This window comes from Eschscholzia californica, unplaced genomic scaffold, assembly GCF_041429995.1.
Source record: "Eschscholzia californica isolate CP2 unplaced genomic scaffold, dmEscCali1.0.p SCAF_5, whole genome shotgun sequence".
Taxonomy (NCBI): domain Eukaryota; kingdom Viridiplantae; phylum Streptophyta; class Magnoliopsida; order Ranunculales; family Papaveraceae; genus Eschscholzia; species Eschscholzia californica.
Genome location: NW_028238472.1, coordinates 53,174,238 through 53,196,843, shown reverse-complemented (window position 1 = coordinate 53,196,843; position 22,606 = coordinate 53,174,238). Strand labels below are relative to the sequence as shown.

At 33.9% G+C, this 22,606-nt stretch overlaps 1 protein-coding gene and 1 long non-coding RNA gene across 2 annotated transcripts; one reads left to right on the top strand and one right to left on the bottom strand.

Annotated features, from left to right (window-relative positions):
- The first annotated feature begins 9,819 nt into the window (after nucleotides 1-9,819).
- Nucleotides 9,820-16,925, top strand: LOC147540609 (uncharacterized). The gene is made up of 4 exons (XR_015225612.1): nucleotides 9,820-9,883; nucleotides 10,423-10,563; nucleotides 12,497-12,679; nucleotides 16,565-16,925. It is a non-coding gene; the product is annotated as an uncharacterized LOC147540609 (long non-coding RNA).
- LOC147540610 (uncharacterized) lies at nucleotides 15,105-16,714 on the bottom strand. The gene is made up of 3 exons (XM_086641703.1): nucleotides 16,579-16,714; nucleotides 16,033-16,162; nucleotides 15,105-15,930 (listed from the first exon to the last, which is right to left on the bottom strand). The coding sequence occupies exons 1-3, from the start codon at nucleotides 16,712-16,714 to the stop codon at nucleotides 15,252-15,254; spliced, it is 945 nt and encodes a 314-aa protein (XP_086497829.1). The 3' UTR covers nucleotides 15,105-15,251.
- Nucleotides 16,926-22,606: the final 5,681 nt, after the last annotated feature.

Sequence of the window (22,606 nt, the reverse complement as noted above, 5' to 3'; positions counted from 1 at the left end):
ATTTCAACAACAACAAAAAAAATGTAAATTTGTCCTGCTTATATAATGTCTATACTAAATTTATGTATAGAAAGGTGTTGCCGGAGTGTGGTAGCGTTTCTTATTTTATTTCAGAAGAAAAAAGATTTACAAAACATGCATGTTACTGTGTTGATTCTTTTCCAAATGAGATGTTTGTAGAATTTAGAAATTGGTTGGGTAGAGAGGCACTAGATCTTTTTGCTTGCTAAATAAAACCTCAATTTGCCCCATATGTGATTATTCTAGTGTAGTCCATAGCTTGTATTGTAGGAGCCGAATTATGACATTTAGCCTAGTTGAGATACTATAGTAAGTTTGAATACATATTTAACTCAAAACGAAAAGACCATTTACGAAAGGATCTTAAATATTGCTGGAGTAGTTGTGGAAATTGGACTTTCTTTAGTCTATGTTAGATTATTCTAAAATTCATACTTGGAATAATTGACTTTTATATGTCGATACAATGACTCTAATTGTTTTAAATTTTTGCCTCTCACAATTCGTTAAGCATTTTCCTAACGAGAGAACCACCTTGGTTCGTATGAACACAAAATGAGTCACATGAGGACGACCTTTTTAATATTTGTTTAGTGACCATTGAATCACTTCAAAAGTTGCCAAGACATTTAACAAATTTGATGTTAAAAAAGATTTGTTTATACATTTATTTCTCAACGGTTATGACAAACCATGTGTTCTAGGGTTTATTGTCTTTCCTTAGGCTCTCACATGGACCCACAACATGTGTACATATTTAGTGCTAGTGGCTTTCTTTTATTCCACTTCTTTTATAATTACAATATGTGAGTACATGAAATAATTCAATTCCAAATATAATTCAAAATAGAAAGGTATAGAACATTATGTAGCCAAAATATATGAGTAAATAAAAATCCTCCACAAATGTACTCAAAATAGTCTCCACATGTCTACTATTAAGATGAAGTAGAAATGTGGGCCTAGCTTTTTCTATGCTTCATCGTCTTAAATAGTCGAGAGTAATGATAGAGAACAAGAAAAAGTAAGTATATTCTACAACATAACTGTTACGTGATTTTCTGTTATTCGTTGTTTAGTCGATTAAAATAAAGTACGGATCACGACAATCCACGTAAAATTTATGTCTAGAATATGTGTGATTTTTCTTGTTCCTAACATTTTTTTCTTTTGTTTAGTTAAAACCGAGATTTTCATATTTTTCTCTACGGACTACATATTACTATAACTAGATAAACTTGATAATTTATTTTCTGAAAGAGCAAGTGGAATGGGTGGAACTCGATCGGCATGATGCAGTAATGTTCCTTTCAGCCATTTTACAAACACTACATGTACTAATAATCGACAAACAACTCTAAATTTAAACACATAGAACTTTATGGTTGTAAAACTATGCGTCACCATGTCTCACTAACACCACAATTTTTAATTAATTAATGCAAAAAAATATTGTACATTAGGTTCATGAATTTGCCTAACATGAAAAAAAGGCAATGGGCATCGCATAAAAATCACTACCAAAAGAATGGTAGTTCAACATTTTATAATTTTCTATCTTTTTGGTAGGAAACATTTTGTAATGTTCTTGTTTGTTAAAGTAAAGATGCTACATGGACCACCTAAATCAAATTTCTATTAATAAGGAGGAAAAGTTTATCTTGTGACATAGGTTAAATTCCTTGTAAATACACATAGATAGAAACAACATAGTTGGTTACAAGACCACTTCAGTACAATTACTGATTTTTGATCAGGTACAAAGTGAGAGCCAATGCTTTCAGAAGAAATGGCAAGGGAGACTGGTCAATCTAATTTGATTCAATAAAATTTAATAGGTTATAAGAACCTGAAATAAACTTATGAAGAAAAAACAAGTAAACTAAGAAAAACAATAATATAAGTTAGCAATTACACGGACATTAGTGATTTAACTGGTTTGATTGGTTAGACTTATGACGTGACGAGTACTTGATGCAATTATTTTCACGATCATTTTTTGTTATGAATGAATAACAAGATTACAACAATCTTTCAGGAGTTTCAGCATTTAACTTTCTCCTCAAAATCGACAAAATAAAATATCCCTTTATATTGGTATTTGGTAACAACCATTTATGAAACTAGGACAAAAATAATTTATATAACAGGTCTAAAAGATTTCTCGGATCACAAACTAAGTTAGACATCGACTCATATCCACGATACTTTTAACAACTATTTATTTATTTTTTTTAGCCCTTTACTCTTTCTTCTCTATCTTTTCTTCTTCATCGTCACCTATTACGACGATAGTGTTGATCTTGAATGAGGGTGTATATCTATCTCGGTTTGCGACTGACAAATTGCTTTCAGAATTTTTGACTCGATCCATGTAACTTATTTTTGCTCAATAGATTCAGAATTGCTAAAGTAGGACTTATCTTCGTTGCTTACAAGGCAGGACTTCTGTTTATAACGAGTATTCATGTATCTTGCTAAATTAGAAAGAGATGCGGTGAGGCGGTGGAATTGTGGTATCAAGTGAGGTATACAAATTGAAACTGTTGAGATATCTTTGTAACTTGTCCTTCATTCATAATAAAAATTTCTGCGTGATTGTTCGCCGTGGAGTAGGTCTAATAAACTGAACCACGTAAATCTTTAGTATTTTGTTTGATTGATTACTTTCTTTACTGCTTTTCATGATTGCTTGTCCTACGATACAACACAAAACAATTTGAGGACGAAAATTGACACGTAAGCCCTAAAAAAGATTCTGCAGAAGAAGAAAAGTTCGAAAATTTCAAAAGGAATACGTCCAAATATTTCCATGTAAAAGAAAAGGAAATTACACCATATCGTTTTATATTTTATGTCCTAAGACAATTTCTATTGTCCCCAAGCATCAACTAGAAATTAATATCCACATTGGTGACTAATTTTTTACTAATCAAATCAAATTTTGCAACTAAAAGTTAGATTATACCTACCAAAACAATCTTAAACAAAATACTTTTTTACCAGAATTTCACTTTTTTTAATATTACTTTTTAAAAGATATAAGTATTATTTTTAATTATTAATTAAAAAAATATATAATTCCAAAAGAGTTACCAAAATATTTAGGTATTTATTGAGTTGTGTGCCCCCTGACTTCTCTCTCTCTCTTCATGGCCAGCTTCACCTTCTTCTCTACTTGCATTCTGTCTCTGACTTTTTGAGATAAAAAAGAAAAAGTCAAAATAACCCCTCCTTAGTTTTTCTTCCTTAAACAGACCGTTGAAGATATTGTATAAGACCGTTACTCTGGTTTCGATTTCTGTCAGTAATAACTCCTTACTATATTTTAAGTTTAACTACCTTATTTTATTAGAATTTGATATTGGTGCTAATTTCTATAAATCCAACGGCTGTTTCTTTAATGGATTAGTTATATATAAGCCCCCTAACTCTTACCAACCTAACATTTTAGTCCAGTTCAGATTGATTTGTATTCCCTCGGTTCATTGTGTAGTTTGGTGCGAGGGCGGTCGGGTCTGAAAGCTGAAGCACCCAAAACGACCGTCTTGGGCACCAACGTCTCATGTTACGGATTGGTATATCACTTTCGAACTAACAACTAAACAAATCTGTTACTTAGTTATGGTTTAGTGGTTAATAGTTAAGAGCATGTGCAAGAGATTCATGGCTTCAAATCTTTCCCTAAACACAATTACAGTAAGATTTTTATTTTATTTTGGCTGACATGCATAATTATAACCGCAATCTATATTTGCTATATTAATTACGTAAAATACAAGAGCATAATCAGACAACATTACAATGATATTTTAATCAATTACGATCTAGTGGACTATCGAAGTGCTTGTATTGGTTCGAGTTACTACATTCATAATAAAATGGTGAAACTATCCAAACTCTAACAATTACCAATATTGTCTCCGCTTTTGTCCCTCAGGTCTAAGCTCAACATACACCTTTCAACCAAAAAAAAAAGATCAACATACACATTGTGTCGTCAAGGACTACATCGAAAGGGCTCAATAAACTTGAGCTCGTTATAGCTTAGACTCTAACCACTGTCCTACCTAGTGTGGGGCCTATCATTGATAGATGTTTTTTTTCTACGAAGACGTGCATTTCTTAAGTCATCGATGAGATAACACTAAAGGAGAAAAAGTAGCCAATAGCGATTCTTTATTCATGAAAATTTATAAAATTGATTACATATTATTAACAATAATACATAATTATTAATATTATATATAAATTGAAGCCATCAAAGTATTCAGAGAAGAAGATGCAAAGAGAATTATTGCCATTGAAAAGGAATCCATTTTCTTATTTGTGGAATACAAAATTGAACTTCAAAACTGTCTAATTAAAGAAGATGCTTTTAGATTACTTAATTATGATTAACCCATAATAATTTCACTAATTCTTTATTGGTTAAGATAAAGTTAAGAACTTATCTGGATCAATTAAAATTTGACATGCTTTAATTTTTTTTTTTTTTAAATTTGACATGCTGGAATACGAGTGTCCTTGACTAGAAAATGACACCAAGTGACAGCATTGCTAGATCTTTCATTCATTTTCCCTCTTTCTTTTTTAATTATAGTTTTTTTGGTTTAATTTAATTTAGTTGGGACTGTGAATAAATATATTTTCTTTTATACTAATAATTCTGGAAAAAAAAGGTTAGTAGAATTGGAAAGCACTAGAGTAATTTTTATAATTATGAATGATTTTCCGATTTGGGTATTTCGTATTAAGGAGGGGGTTCTGCCTTCTTACATAATTAATAGCACATTCAATCTATAAAATCATGTTACCCTAGTTATCTGTACTTATAATTTTGTAATAAGTACTCGTCATTATCAAAGAAAAAAGTACTTCATAACTTTTGTATTAATCACAAGAAACATTAATGTACACTCACATGTTAGTGAGAAGAAATGCCAATTAACTAATGAATATCACAACTATTACATGACTAATAATTGATATCCTCCTAATTAACACTAAACACCAAATAGTTACACCCTCTTACACCACATTCTGTATCTAGCCCTCACATGGATATGTCAATAAGATGCATAACTCCAACATTATTATAATAGTGTGCTTTTCTTAATCAATTATTCTAATCAATTATTCTTATTTGTGCTTTGTCTATATCAAAGTCGGAATAATTCACATAATTCAGTACTGTAAAAAACTCCTTTGTCTTTATGTAAACTGGAAAAATCGTTGAGTACTATGGAATGATATTTCTTGGAACTGTGTAGATTGGAGTTAGAATCTTTCCTTCTAACCGAAAGAGTGACTATATCTTAATGTATACGAGGGAAGAAAAGTTTGAGAGAGAACAACAGTGATGCACACACAGAGCGTCAAAGACGAAATCAACCAAAAATAGATTGAATGACCAAGTTTATCAAGTCAACATCTCACTTTTCAAGCAGCCAAGATCGCGGTCGTTGATTGCATATCTCTATTCATTTCGACATCCTTTTTCGGTTGGTCTATCATTTTTGGAGAGTAAGTTTCAAAAGATAAAAGAATATAGGAGGGGCTAAAGACGCACATCATGTTGGAATCGGTACTGAACTCAAAAGTAGCTGGACCGGTTTTTGACTAATTTGATGAACCTATATTCGTTAGAATCTCGAGCAAGACGTCTCGTTGGATTCATCTCGTCGAGCTCTTGAATTTAGACTCAAATTTTGTCCAAATCCGATTCCGTATGAGTGAGTTATTACAAAATTCGTTTGGTATGGTACCATTAACTCAAAACCGGGATTTTGAGTTAGTACCACATTTATGAAAGAGGAAATGGTTTATTTCCTTTTATAGAACCTTCCATATATTTATGGTATGTTCTTTAGAATAGAAAGGTGACTCACGTGGTTTGCACCACGCAAACCACGCACGCGCGGCGTGGGCGAATGGGCGTTTAGGGCGCATTGGGCGCTTTTGAGGCGCCCACACGCACTTTGCACTTCGCATCGTCGCAAGGAGCGATTGGATTTTACGATCATAGATATGATCTGACGGTCAGGATATTTGGCGCTCTTTAAGATAGATCCGTTAAGATCCGACGGTCAACATGGCACCCGAAAACCAACAGACAAATATGACTGTTGGGAAGCATCCATTCTTTTCTAAGGCACCTGTCTGAAGTGTCACCAATACTTCTATAAATACCAAACAGAATCCAGCAAACAAAATACGAAAATTTTAGCATTCACAGTTACATAGCATTTAGAGTTTAAGAAGTCGATTCATCTGTCGTTCTTACTACTTGTTCTAAGTTCGCACGCTTTCAGAAAACGAAGTACTCTTAGTCGTCATACTGAAAGGTACAGCCGTTGTATCCTAGGAGACAAACACCTTACTGGTTTTAGTACTAATACCAGGGTGTTCACTGTCTTAAGGAAAGAGACAACTCGACTCGGCTTTCTCTCTCTAATCTTTTATTTAATCCTTGTTTTTAAATAATATTGTTTTCCTTTTAATCTGTTTGAGATACAATATTAATTTTTTTTTTAGAAATAAAATTATCTCTGAATCTATTTCAGAAAGACACTCTAAAGTGTATCCCTGTTTTATTAAGGAAAAAAAAAACAGGAAGATCAGATTCTTGGTTTTTCATAATACCAGAAGAACAACACATCATAATTATTGTAGGCGCCCTATTACACAAAACACCTCACAATTTGGTTTCAAAAGTGTGCCGACCACAATTATGCCGGGTGCCTTTAGCCCTTCCTAATAGATCCAAACTGAAAAGTGAGTCTAGTGGCACTGGTGGAGGATTAGTCTGATGTTACCTATTGAAAAAGGCTTTTAAAACTTTATCTCAAGGTACATGCCCCTCCATGCCCTAAGTAGCTAGATAAGGGGTCCATTTCCACTACGAAGAAGCATTCATTCACTTTATTTTATCATCTAAGAATCTATAACAACAATAAGTACTAAATGAATGTAAAGTCATGAACCACTAAAGTTCTCAAACTCTCTCTAACACCACCGACCAATCTATATTTTAGAGAGAGAAATAAGCTTTTGTAGTGTATTTTTCCCTTGGCCATATCTATTTGATGGATATCTTTAGTCCTTTTGTCTACGAAGAGAGATATGGGTGAGAGAGAAGGATAGTTTGGTTGAGTGGTCTCAATTATGCAAACCTAAAAGAATTTTCCAACCATTGGTTGGATCTTTTCTTTCTCCTACTTTGTATTGCTAGGTCTATGAGTAATGCACTTACAAATAATTGTGAAATAGTAGGGTCATAACTTGGTCTTATAACTTCTAAATTTTTATGATTTGTTAAATGCAATGTTGAAATCCAACATTGCATATGTGTTCTTTTCAATTCAAATTTGATTCTTCCATGTCGTCTTTTTTTTTTTTTTTTTTTTTTTTTTAAATCGACTACGTTCTACGTTAGTCGTTACAAGGCATTGATACATCACGAAGTGTATAAGTTCGATAGCCGCCTAAGTTAAACCAAGAAATGAAAGAGGCCTAAAGCTCAACAAGATGAAAGAGGCCTAAAGTCCGACTAGTTTATTACATAATAACCAAGTTCAATATTTCTGGATTTACGCTTTTAGGGATCGAACCTGGGACTTCTGCATTGCAGAAATGCACTGACCAACTGGGCTACCAGTTATTGACCCGTGTCGTCTTTTACTTAGAAATGATTATTTTGCAAACGTACCCTTGATATGATATTTATGGCTAATGTAACAAAATGATTATTTCCGTTAGGCGTCACAACTTCTTAAAATTTTCAAGGTTTAAAAATACAAGATGATGGGTTCTAAGAATATCTTCAACCTACGCTTGGTGTCGAAATTGAATTTTACTAACCTTAGTTAAGATACAAATATATTTGTGAGTAAAATATTATGAAAAAGTATTTTTCAAGTTCTACTAGTTTTTCCTATTGAGTGAAATTTTACTTTGTTTTTTGTTTCATCACTTAGATTAAAATTTTAAACCCGAGTGTTATATGGAAATTAATTGACCGGAAACTATTTAAAAAGTATATCATTTTCTATTTATTTTTGTTTTCTATATTAACCCTTTTTTTTTTGTTTTGAAATAGAAGTAGTCATGGATCGTTATCATTGCTTTTGAAAAATAAAATCTTTAGAAGCTAGCTTTAAGTCAAGTATTGTCAAATGGCCCATCGTGAAAGCATTACCACAATTAAAAACAAATTAGAAAATTAGTTATATGCTGATTTCACTATCTTCTTTCCTCATTTTGATGTTGATGTGTTAATTAAAAATTATAATACTTTTCTTAACTAATGTCATCTCCAATAGAAACAAAGGAAGAGTCGTTAGATGATTTTAGTTTTTATTTTAAACAATTAGCATTATTAGATGGTATTCTATTCATGCTGCCGTTGTGCCGCATCACAATTTTGGCTCTTTTTGTTCCAGGAGTGAATATAGAGAAAAGGTAATCACAATTATTATTTAAAGTAATACTTTAATAAAATAAAATTAATTTATTAAGAATAGAATTACGTTAAATAGAGGCCTGCAAAAGACGAAGGAGAAAAAGTATATAAATGCACATATGGAATCAAAATGCCTCAAGAGAGCCATCAACTTCCATTATTCCAAGCGTGCCATAGAACACTACATTATAATTTCTATGAAAGGGATATCAAACTTGAATTTTGTAAGGATTGGTCCAATTGAGTTATGAAAATAACTCTCATCCCCATGAAAATGCTATAAATGAAAAACTTAACAATTTTAATATTAATGTTTAAAGGTCAACTCTGGAAACAAAATATATGCTTTTGTCTACCTAAAAATAAAATATTAAGAACTTTTGGTCTTACTTACATAATATATATATGTTTATATTGGAAAGGGTGTGTCTATTTATAAAATTCGAGGAAGTGATTCATGACATGTAATTCAAATTTCACAAAAAGAAACCCAAGGTAAACTACATTAACGTTTTAACGAAAAAATAAACATAAAATGCGTGGTTGGATTAGTTGCAGAAACTACAAAAACAAATTGTTTTGTTATATGATAATGATAAATGCTACTCAGACTCCCAAAGTACAGAAGAAGTCAAGAAAGTAGGCATTTTGGAAAAAATGTAAATCACTTTTACTTTGGATGAAATGACATAAAACTCAGACTCCAAAATGCCTACTTTCTTGACTTCTTCTGTACTTTGAGAGTCTAAGTAGCATCATCCCTCAAGCTTTAGCAGTTATCGATATTGTTCTTATTTTTGACTCAGAAGACCAAGCCCAATAAGTATAGAGTTTCCTTTCATAACGGACCACGAACTCCGGATTTTTTTTCGAAATTTAAGGCTGAGCATGCACCTCAATTCTAATTTCAGAAGTTCTCTTACCTTATTAGGGACTTTTACATACCCCGACCCCAAATATGATCCATCTTCGGCTTAGATACTATTAGTAACGACCCAAACTTTAGTAGTTAGCGATATTACCTTATAAAATTTTAGACACACCTACAAAATTTGTTACACACCCACTTGGTCATACCGAACTGACCAGATCTAGTTAAATTTGGATGTGAACAACAATTTCGGTACGTAGGATCAAAGCCCAATAAATTCATGGGTTTGTTTCTGACGAAGACTCTCCGAACCCACCCGAAAGACATCGGAGCTTACTAATTTAAGCACACACGTATAGTTTGGGCTCCCGAACTATGGAGGATTATTACCTTATGGGCCTAAATTCCAGCCCAACCAAAGCCCAAGATGACACTAAACTTCCCGCCAAACAAAGAACATTTTACGCTCCTCTTTTCTCAGTTTTCATCACCAGCTGCGATTTCAGTTCACGGAACTCTCTATCATGGTGAGTTGTTCTCCATAAACCCTAATTTCTACTTTCTCTCTCTAGTTTATTTGTTACAGATCATATTGTTGAATCATTTTCATTGTTATAGTGTTATCTCTTTCGACCGGTTCAACTTCAAGTAAACCTTTCTGATCTTATTCATTATCGAGTTCTTTTTTCTAGGGTTTTAGAGGAGAAATCGGTATTATAATCTTAAAAATTTGATCAGTTCGTTTATTATACATGAAAAATCACTGAATTCTATGGAGGAAATTCAAATGTATCATCTGGTTTTTGCTTTTAATTGATTTCGGATTTCGGAATGATATGATATTGTTTTTCCTTCATTATTTCTGATGGAAAATTCTACCTGATTTGATTTCTCTGAGACCTCCGTGTTAATTGGATTATACAATTGGAAACCTAATTTTCTTGAAGTTGTATTTTCCCTTATGTCGCTCAATTTTGTATTTTCATCACCACAAAGTTCTATATCGCGCGCATTGGTACTATAGTCTATACTAACACGCCTTCTCTTGTGATTCTCTCTCCGTTAGGAGATTTTCTTCACAGATAATATATTCGTAGTTTGGAAGCGGGTTTCGGAATGATTTTCCGGGAGCACAAGAGCAGCTCGAATGCATGTTCAAGGAGCACCGCTAACCATTATATTTTGATGAAACTCTCCCGTTTCAAAGGTATTGCATCTTCTGGATTGCTTTATGAATGAATGATGTGTTATAACTTATTACTTATCAGAAGAAACGATAGAACTAACCAATCACACACAGTAACAGGTTACGTGAGTCGTAAAGACCTGATCCACTGCGAAAAATGTCAAGATAGTTTCACAACATATGAAGAACAAGAATCAAAAGGTTTCACAAGAGCCTCTACCCTATAATCTTAAGACTCTGGCCCTCTTTTTCAAACGAAAATACGAAAAACAGAACACCACTTTTATATTTTCTTCAGTTCTGCACAAATAGGTATCTCTCGAGTTAAGAAAAATAAACAAATTACATCCCCGTAAATGATTGCTAGATTAATGATCATCTAGTTGTCATATGGTGGGGCCAAATGATAATGAATGTGAACTGAAGTCAACAATTTTAAGCTCATCTTCTCTTGACAGACTACCCTACTCAATTTGGGTCAAGCATAACCATCAGTTATCCTTGTTTTAAGGAAGAAAAGTGATGCCAAACATTAATGGGGGAAGGTGTATGGAGATTTTTTTTTACCAAGCATTGATTGTTCTCCTAACTCTTACGGGTGAATGAAGGCCTATAAATTGGCTTCTTCATTCACAATACAATTATCCATTCTCAAGTTCTCTTCTGTAAACTAAATGAAAGAGAAGAGAGAGTGTTGATCAACAGAGTTGTGTAAGTGTGAGGGTGAGAGAGTTGTAGTGATATATTGTAACCGGGAGTGAACTAGACTTTGTGTGCGGTAACTCGGGTATGTTGTAACTTCAAGTTCATAGTGGATTAACTTTGTGCGGCTGAAAAAGGACGCAGGACTTGATCCGAACCTCTATAAATCTTGCGTGTCATTATTCTTTATTTGCTTCGTGGTTATGTTCTATTTATTCACTATTGCATCCAATATCCTAGTTTTCCGCATTTGAGAAAATCTCTAAGTAGACTGCTCACCTATAAGGAGTGGCTATTTTTCTCAACACTAGTTGCAGGTTAAACAAATCATAATAGAGTAGTCGTTCAAGACCCATCTATCACATAACAACTCTTCCCGTAATTAGTTCAAATTTTCTTTCTCCGACATATTTCTTAGTTCATGCTCGTAGCTAAGTATTAACATGGTTGGAAGAAAACTCCAGAGATGATATTTCATCTTTACTCCTTTTATCTATCTTTGATATGGAGTGTACACAGGCAGAAACAAGTGATATCAGACCATTGACTTTAATTGAGTGCTGCTGCATATATTCGCACAAATCATCAAATTAAAAAGGGTTGAATTTGCCAAAGAATTTGAATTTCCTCTACATGAACCAATTAGCACCAGAAGGCTAGATATATAAGGTGTGTAGTTTAGGCCAAACCATGTGTTGTCAAAGGTGCCGACTTGTGGACAAGGTATAATATTGCCAAGCGAGGTGAGCGAATGCCACCCTAGGCAACACGAACTAGTTTAACATGTTGAATTATTTAAATTTGCGGTGAACGTTTTGTACTACAATATGCAGAGATAGCTTGATTGTATGTTGTGTGAAAACTTTTGACTTTGTACAACAACCTTTAAGTACATCTTTAGTCTAATTTGGCTCCTGGATAGAAATATATTTTTAATTTGATTATAGGGTAAAGAGAATCAACTCATCTTCATATTTACACGAGTATAAGATAAATGTATTTTTTAACTCCTTTACGAATGGATTGTTAATATATGGTCATCAACTCCATTTCACATGAGAATATATGACTTGATCAAATAGAAGTTCCGAATAATGATGTAGAAACCTACCCTTTCATGCCATAAACAAGACCGTGCAATTTTACTTGAACATTAGGTAAAGCTAGGGTTATCATTAGTTAAATTCGATTATGTTCTTTTTGGATTTCATCTTGTTAAGGTTCATTTGGAATAGCTTCTGTTGAAAACTAGCTTGCAGGGAAAGGATTTCCCCATGCTTATACGCTTCAAAAAAGTGCTTACGTGATATGGGATTAGTATGGACACTCTTCAGTGCCAGGCTGGAGTCACTGAGCATCCCCTCTACGAAGGATTGGAGATTTGGCTGTTGGGTGGTCTTGGGCCTCTCTCTCACCCCAAAAGCTAGCTCACGAGGTAAGACTTTTCGCACACTTATAAACTCAGCCTCAGCCTCTGCCTCATGCAGGGTCAATGTGTGATTATTCCAACAATCTCCCCCCTTGGGCCTTAACTTCAATAGTTATTGGGCCGAGACTTGTTATACCCGGGCACTAACAGTGTTGGGTGGTCTAGGGCCTCTTTCATCCTAAAAGCTAGCTCATGTGGTAAGGCTTTTCCCACACTTATAAACACCCATCCACAGTCAATGTGGGATTATCCCAACACTGGCCATAGGCAAACTCAACAAGGTACAATTCACGATCCATCCTTAGGAGCCAGAACTATGATACTATTGCTAAGTCTTAATAAGCTCAAATTTCTTTGAAAACTGCATGCAAAGAAATGGTTGTCCAAACTCTATACGCTTCACATATACACTATGATTAGGCAATGTTGGGATTAATCTAGACATATTCTTACGACATAGTAGATCATTTACGTCCTTTTACATCGTAAGAAAACAAATTTAGCCTAAAGAGCAAAGTTTCGTCAGCGGAACATAAAGAATCAATATAAATCATAAACTTTTAGTGAAATTGATTAAAAACTTGTTAGTCCTTATCTAGATTTTCATTTGATAAACCTATAGGCTATAGTCCATGCTTGACTTAGGAATAGCTATTTATATATAGTATATAAAATAAAAATTGTAGAAGAGATCATTGTCATGACATAAATTATAAGGAAGTTTGTTCTAAACTATTGACTTTAGTACGGAAGATAGTTTTTAATTGTTTTACTTTATCGAGTTCTGGTTATCCTTTTCTTTATAATAATATGGTTTATCTACTTGTCTTTGTTGATTAATATGCACCAATAATTTCAAATCTTCTTCTTGCTGTTTTCTTTGTTTTTGTCTATAGTGAATTTGATAATGATCCATTTAAATGTTTAAAAATAATTGAATTTAGGCATCGAGGTCGCTTATTTACAATAATTAACCTGAAATATTAATCTACAGAGACAATACACCTCTACGAAACTTCTTGATTCCCTTGCATTGAGGCTCGAAGCATATACCTCAACCGTCTTCTTAAAGTAATCGACCAACCATCTAAACTAATCCAACTTGTAAATATAAAATTTGCGAGGCGGCTATTGAGTTTATGTCATCATAATAAGTTAACAACAAGAGTTATTAAGTTCAGTTAGGGCATCACTTGGACCATTATCTAAATAAGTTTTGTTACTTAACTGTAACCATTGGGGATGTGCAAGGATTTAATGATTAAACCATCATTGGACTAAAATTATTTTAAGTCAATTTATTGATGTCATACCATAAGGAACTAAAATAAATGTTTTAGTAATGTATGGAGGTCTAATTATAATTTTTTTTTAGAGGGTACGGATTCTTGGGCCTTTGTACTGCTCTTCAAAACCCTAACCACAGAAATATTGACTCAAAATTCCGATTCATCGGAAAGAGTTGCTATAATGAAGTTTAATTCGATTGAGTGGTAATACTTGATGTTCTTTGCAATTTTAAATATCAAAATGTCTAAAGGGATGTCTTTCTAATTAAAAAAATTGCATGGAAAATTATAAATAACAAAAGAGCCCACAAAAAAAGTAAAAGAGAAAAAAACATACACAAGTATAGAATTAGTACCTTCTTTTCTTGAAAGTGGTTTGAGGTGGACTTTTTCTTAAAACTTTGAATTGGCCAAAAAGAAAATCATCATCTTCTCATGCAACTTTCATGACTACTGACTACTCACAGATACAGAATCTTTGCTGAGAACATCCCCATGAACATTTCTTTTTCATTTTCAAACATCATCCTAACAACAAAAATAAATATATATGACCAAATCAAACCCTAATAAAGTTTTTTTGTCTTAGATCAGCGCGTATAATCAGAAGATTAGTCTCATTAGAGAAGAGGATCAACAACCTACTAATATTTATGTCGGTCGCTAAATTAGTCTTATGTCTCCTGTTAGAGATGAAAATCGACCTAATAAAGTTTTAAGTAGTTTAGTACGTACAGACAGATAAACAGTCTCATACAAAGAGAAGAGAATAAACCCTAATAAATCTTTGTATGGAAATCTTTACGTACGATCAAGAGATTAGTCTTGTTAGAGAGGATGGACAAACTTTACAAGTCTAACACATTTCCTGCACGTCATTACGTTTGTTAAAAATATTAGTCTAGTAATGGTTTCATTATAATTAGTCCCAATTATTAATGGGTTTCATTTTTGATAGAGGTTTTTATACTATGTTTGGGTTAGTCGATCTATTCGATTAGCTAATCTGAATTAGCTCCTTGTATAGAAATTCCTAGTTCCACCTCGTGCGTGATCAAGAGATTAGTCTCTCTTGAGGACGGTCAATGTGTACCTCGCGATCTTTAAAACAAAGAACTAATAGAAGTCTTAAGAAGTAATTGTGGAAGAAAACCAATCATAATATGATAATAAAATCAACATCATAACATCATCTATAATGATAATTAACCAAGTTAATCTACTACTAAAACATCTAAGAAGAAAAATCAAACTAATTTCATTCACTCTAAACATATATAGTTTAGTTTTTAGTAATTTGTAATACTAGAAGTTTTACAAGCCCTAAAATAGTCATAAATGTTGTTAGCAGCAGAACTTGAAGCAGCAGTAACAGCAGAAGCTTCACTGTTAGTTTTCTCCTGATGATAAAAACCAAAATCCTGAAGAAGATCATCACCATAACTTAAACCATAATCCATTAACAACCCATCTTGATCAAAACTCTCATAATTACTATAATTGTTTTCAAAGTTGGGTATATATAACGAAGAAGATTGAATTGGATCAAGAACTGAAACTACTTCTTGAGATGATGATATTGTTGTTGTTCTTGATGAAACAAGACTGTTTGTGCTACTAATCAATTCAGAATTATCTTCCATGATTCTACTCAACAATGGAAATTGATATTCACTTGTTGTGTCAGAAACAAATCTTTGTTGTGTGTTATAATCTTCTTGAAAACTAGTATGAATTGGTAATGACAATGTTGATATAGAATTCAAGTTTAGATAGTTCGAGTACCCGAAATTGTCAACTTTAGGGGTTGTCACCAATGAAGTAGTATAATTCCTGTTGTTTTTGTTCTTGTTATTGTTTGGATAACTAGTTTGTTCTGCCATGAATTTCTTCTTCAACTTTGTGTTCCAGTAATTTTTTACGTCGTTATCGGTTCTTCCTTTCATTTTAGATGCAATGACCGACCACCTAACATCACCCAAATTTATATAAAATAAGATTAGTCAAAAGTATTAAAAGAATTGAGTATTGATTAAGAAAAAAAATAGATTAAGTTGATCAACTTCTTGCCTGCTTCCTATACTTTTATAAAGAGAACAAATAATGTCATCTTCTTCCTCAGTAAAACCTCCATGTTTAATGTCTGGTCTAAGATAATTAAGCCATCGAAGACGACAACTTTTTCCGCACCGCTTTAGACCTTAAGATAAACAATAACTTCATAAGTTTTGGTGATCATAAGTTATATAAAGTCTATCAATTTAAGAACTTATTAGATGAATTTTCAAACCAAATGTGCAGAAATTAAACTAATTATGTTCTTGAATTCGAAATGAACCTTCTAAAGTTGGAAAGCTAGTTAGGAAAATCATTGAAGAGTAATGGTAGACATAATTTAATATGACTAATGCCAGGGAACAAGAAAAACTAGGCAGACTCCGGGCAGAATTCCTATGGGGCTTGCCGTGATTCGCTGTTCAGTTTATCAGAATCATCCGAAACATGAATCACAACAAGCCACATAAGTTTGAGATGTTGAAATGGGTAGTCATATAAACAAATAACAGAGTAGTTCTAATGTTCTTTATATATATATATGCAGGTGTATGAACTAACCTGCTTTTTGAGGTAAAGCAATCCAATTTCCACCAGTGCCATGTTTCTCAACATAATTCTTGAGAGCACTATCTTCTTCAGGTGACCATGGCCCTCTTTTCACATTAGCTTTGTCACAACAAGGTGCTCTTCCCATCTCTCTGTTTCTCTCTCTCTCTCTCTCTCTCTCTGTATACTTCACTCTGTTTCTCTCTCTCTCTCTAGACTTCTCTGTTTTTCTCTCTCTAAATGATGTGAAGGCAGCTGAACTTAATAGACTCAAAAGCTCTTAATATATGTATTTAACTTGTATAAGAAAAGAATGAGGACAAGTTAGAAAAAGAAAATGCTTTTTATGAGTTTAGAAAGCTTGACTGTGTATAGCCTTCTCTTCCTTTTTCTTCCTTTTTCTCATGTTTGTGAAGTAAGAAAGAGAAAAAGAAGAGAGAGAGAGTACCCAGTCAAAGTTTTCACTAGGAGTTAAATTTACTGTTTAACTTGAGAATAAAATTACGACTCAATTATATAATCTAATGCATAATTCAATTTATATATATATAAAACAATTTAGTGAATGGTCTAATTTAGGGATCCCATTGTTTACACAAGTAACTAGAAGCTGGACCATTGTTTTGGAAAAGTGATCCTAGGTTATTGATTGATATTATTTGGCCCTTCAAAGACACATTTTATAAAATGTTTTAGCCTTTTAGGTACATTGTATTTAGTATTTTAGTTATTGATTCATTTTTTTTTGAGTTTGAATTTTACAAAATGAAACCGATCATCATGTTTATATATAAAATAAAAACCATATTGTCGATGTATCAATATGACTATTATTGCAACGTGTGTTGGATGTTATTGAAAATAAACCATGGGCTCTTATCTAAAGTAAAGAAAATAGAAAGATTAGTCTTTTCACCGTAAAGTTGAGATGATGTGAGGAATGCTAAAAGTGTTGGATTCTCTTTTTTTTTTTTCGATGATCAATACTGATACACATCTGATTTGTTAATTGATATTTTGAGATTATTTTGTGGCTATAGAGATGTTTGTAGTGTATAAACTATTTCAACAAAAAATAAAATAAGATCCATTCAAATTTCATATAATGTAGACTTAGATAATGAGTCTAAGACAATGTCTAACGCATCTTTACAATCAAGACTAGCCGAAAATTGGTTCTTTAGCTTAATTCTATGATTCTTTTTTGTATCAAACAAAACTCTAAAAAATGCTTTTGAAAAGCATAAGTTTGATGTATAGGGAGCTTGAGAAACAACCATCTCCATCACTAAAAAGGTAGAGAAAACTGTATAACACTAGACCCATCTTTATTTTATTTTCTTGATGGTGAAGCAATTGAAAATTACCAAATGAAAAATTGATGAAGAAATGCCAAGTCAATCAAAATCCAACACTTGTTTTTAGGAGGAATCTTGAAAAAAAAAACATGTTTAAGATGAAAAATCCAAACCTTGCTACTACTAATGTCTAATAATAATACCCTACTCCAAGAATCATTCCCAAGCTGCCCATCTCTGACCAAAAAAGAAAGGTTAGAAACTTCAGTCCTAGGCAGCCATCATACTTTTGTGGATTAGAACCCTAAAACTTTGATAAATCAATCCAAGTACTAACCTTAATGGAAAATCAGTCCAAGTAAAAAAAAGAAATTGTTAAATCAAATCGAAAAAGTCTAAATTGGGGACGAAAAAGTCAGGTTTGAAACCTAAAATGTGCAACCTTAATTGTATAAGATACCATTTGTAATATGCACCTATACATAAACATCTGAACGGTTGTGGGGAGATACAAACCAGTCTTTTGGACTGCTAATGACATTATCTGTTTTAGCATTTCTGGGCTTCACAGTTTCATAAGACCTTGCTAGAGAAAGGTGCTTGATCTCTTAAGAGGAGTGCCCCAATCTATCTCACTACCTTCGTTGCGTAAAACGTGAAATGCATAACGTTAATGCACAACACCTCAAAATTGGGAGTGTGATATACAAATGAAATATCTGTTATGTATAGGATTTACTCATCAAAGCGGACAATTACGTACCATGTGATTTTCTGATCACTCTGAACCTAAATTTTGGTTATTTTCGTAATTTATTTTTGATGATTTTGTAGACTTTTGCCCAACCACCTGTAGCTAGGGCTGGGAAAACGGTCCGGAAACCCGCGATCCGGCCCGTTCGGCCCGAACCGTGGGAGACCGATGACCGAAGCAGCCCCGAGCCGGGTTAGCCCGGCCCGATTAAACGGGCTAATAGGGCCGGGCTCGGACAGGTTCTCAATTCCGAGTCCCGGCCCGTTAAGCCCGTCCGAAGCCCGGCCCGATGAGTAGCCCGTATGTGTAGCCCGAAAGTTTGCCCGTTAGTTGAGCCCGATGAGTAGCCCGTCATCCAGCCCGAAAATGTCCGCGTGTTTTTAATGAATCCAACGGCTGAGATTACATGTAATCTCAGCCGTTGGATTAAATCAATTGGGCCTATAAATACAACTATATTCCCTGTTATAAAACCCTAGCTCATTCTAAAGTTGAAACCCTAGGGAGAGTCTCTCTCTGTCCGCCGCTCTCTCTCTGTCCGCCGCTCTCTCTCTCTCTTCCGCCCCTCTCTCTCTCTCTTTCTGTTAACCCTTAACAATAACTCCATTAAAGACCACCATTAAAGACCACCATTAAAGAGTTAGGGTTAAACTCTTACTCGAAATACCATTGATCGATCGTCCCTGCTTCGGTGTTCAACTTCAAGAATGGTTAGTACATTTTTTCGAGTAGACTCTTAACGATTATATCCTTAATATTTGAAGCCTCTCTGTGATTTTCGAGTAGCCTAAAGTGGGTTGAAGCCTCTGATAGTCTGATCTCTGTGATGATGTGTTCATGATGGGTATACACTGATGATCTTCGGATCAAATGATGTGGTTAAGCCTTCGAACACATCTATGATGTTATTTGAAGCCTCTCTGTGATTTTCGAGTAGCCTAAAGTGGGAAGAAGCCTCTGATAGTCTGATCTCTGTGATGATGTGTTCATGATGGGTATACACTGATGATCTTCGGATCAAATGATGTGGTTAAGCCTTCGAACACATCTATGATGTTATTTGTGTTTATTTTCAATGTTTATTTTTTTTTTTTTAGTTTAAGGTTGTGATTATACATTTATATGTGAAGATCTCAGACTCTAACGAGTCAGATCTGTTTGATCAGACAGATCAAAGACAAACCTTTGATCTGTCTGATCAAATAGATCGGATAGAGGTCGTTCATCCTTGGATGATCAAAGATGTACTCGGAGCTGTATTTTTTTTTTTTTTTTTGTGGTGGATGGATGATGATCATGATGTACATGTACAGATACAAAAAAAAATAGTGGATATGTTTATTTATTTTTAGTTGTGAAACAGAACACCTCATTTGAGGTTGATCTGTTTAATCAGACAGATCTGACTATCGATCTGTCTGATTAAACAGATCGAGTGTTCTGTTTCATTATCATAGTATCATACATGATAATCAAATAGTATGATACTATGATAATCAAATAAAATTCGAGTATGAATGTATGATAATCAAATAGAATCACTAAAATACGAGTCTGATTTGTTTAATCAGACAGATCTGAGTCATCTGACTAACGATCTGTCTGATCAAACAAATCAGAGTTATGTTTCATAATCATAGTATCATACTATCATTGATACTATTTCGTCCAATAGTATGATACTATGATAATCAAATACACGATAGAGTAATTTTTTTTTTGTATTTGAAACAGAATCACTAACATTCGAGTCTGATTTGTTTAATCAGACAGATCTGAGTCATCTGACTATCGATCTGTCTGATCAAACAAAACAGAGTGTTCTGTTTCATAACTATTTGATTGATAGATAAAATCATAGGTCCTAAAAAAATCAAAATGATCTTGCCTTCATTTTAAAACAACCAACTTCTCTGATTTTTTCTAAACCAACTTTTTTTTTCTAATTCTATTCTCTGTTTTGTTTTAAAAAACTCTTCTCTTTTTCTTAACTTCTACCCTAACTCTTTTTAAAACAACTAAGTTTTCTGATTTTTTCTAAAACAACTTCTTTTGTTTCTATTCTCTCTGCTTTGTTTTCAAAAACTCTTCTACTCTTTATACATAACTTACTTCTATTCCAACTTGTCTGTTTTTGAACTTGTCTATTTCTAACTTCTATATTTCTTACCTTCTCTGTAGGACTCAAGATTTCAGACTGGATCACTTGTCATTCCAGTTTTGGATACGTTGTTCAAACACTTAGAAGGACCGAATTGATGAAGAACCTATATGGTTCTCCCAATTGTGGACACTTCTTTGTTGTTAGAACTCCGTAACCAAAATGGGTGGTTCAAGGAAGCTGGTTAGAAATTGAATGTCCGAACGAATATTGATGTTCCTACAAACCGATGATGAATTTCGTTATCTTAGATCTCTCGTGAACTCAGCTTAGTAGAATGACTTTCTATGTTGGCTGTGGTTCTACTTAGGTTGATTTGACGGAGAGTCAGAGTGGTGCTCATGGAGAAGTATCTCCTGCTGGTACTGCTGATCCTCCTGTTCTTGGTGTGTCTGCCCCTGCTGGTTCTCCCGCAGGCGAAGTAGATGTGCTGACTGGAACGTCAACCTGTGCGAGAGGCAGAAGTTCTAAGGTTTGGGACTTTTATTCTTTTCATGATGCTCCTGATCCTAAAAATGGAGGCAAGATCGTTAAAATGGCAAAATGTAACTTTTGTGGTGTTTCTCGAAATTCAAAATCATCTAACGGGACAACGCATTTCAAGAGACACACATTTAAGTGTGCTAAAGCACTAAAAATCGACTTGACTCAATCAAAGTTGGTGCAAGATCCAAACAGTGGTAATATGGGTTCATTTCAGTTTAGTCAAGCGAGAGCTCGCAAAAACACGATCAAGCTTTTAATCCTTCGCGAGTTGCCGATGCAATTTGTGGAGGACCCCTTCTTTCAATTTTATATTACAGATTCCTTCCATCCTGGGTTCAAGTCATTTTCTAGGAGCACTGTTAGAAATGATATCCTTAAATACTTTAAGGAAGAAAAAGATGCACTCAGAAATGTTTTACTTAGTGCTCCTGGTCGAATTGCTCTTACTTCTGATATCTGGTCTTCGAACCAGAGGCTTAGTTACATGTGCATTACAGCTCACTATATTGATGAAATTTGGTGTGTCCAAAAGAGAATCATCTCTTACATTCTCTTGGACAAGTCTCATACGGGGGAGCACATTGCCAACGTTTTGTATGATAAGCTAACTAATGACTGGATGATATCTGGCAAAGTGTTTTCCTTGTCAATGGATAATGCAAGTGCAAATACTGTGTCTGTTTCTCGTTTAATCGAGTTAATGCCTCATTTACCTTTGAGAGGCGAATTATTTCACGTTCGATGTTGCTGTCATATCTTGAACTTGGTTGTTCAGGATGGTTTTAAAGTTCCCCAGTTTAAAGAAATGCTTACACGGTTGAAAGGTTGTCTTGAATATATCTCTGCATCGGAGACTCGAAATGCACAATTTCGATCACATTATGAATCAAAAAACTATTCTCCTAAAAAATTGCAGTTAGATGTAAAACATCGTTGGAATTCAACCTATCTTATGTTGAGAAGTGCCCTTCCGTTTAAGGATCCGATTGACTCGTTCTTATCTGATCGATCTCCGCCTTTTGTCTTATCGAGTAGTGATTGGCAGCACGCCAATTTGTTGTACAAGTTTTTGAAGCCTTTTTATGAGGCAACCAACTTCTTTTCTGGTGTTGATTATGTGACTTCTAACTCCGTCTTGGAGTATTTGGTTGATATTGGGATGGTATTTTTAGATAATCGACATGATCCTATGTTTGCGGGCATTATTCATTTCATGGAGGCTAAATTTTGCAAGTATTGGGGTGAAACTCCCGTGTTGTTTGGTGTTGCATGTATTTTAGATCCAAGGATCAAAATGAAAGTTGATATGCTCTTAACCGAACTTGAGAATTGTTTCGATAC

Excerpts from the sequence above, each read along its gene's own strand:
- LOC147540610 (XM_086641703.1), bottom strand. The coding sequence starts at position 16,714 with ATGGGAAGAGCACCTTGTTGTGACAAAGCTAATGTGAAAAGAGGGCCA. Across the intron at positions 16,163-16,578 it reads TGCTTTACCTCAAAAAGCAG|GTCTAAAGCGGTGCGGAAAA; the intron begins GTTAGTTCATAC and ends GTTTATCTTAAG. Across the intron at positions 15,931-16,032 it reads TATAAAAGTATAGGAAGCAG|GTGGTCGGTCATTGCATCTA; the intron begins GCAAGAAGTTGA and ends GGGTGATGTTAG.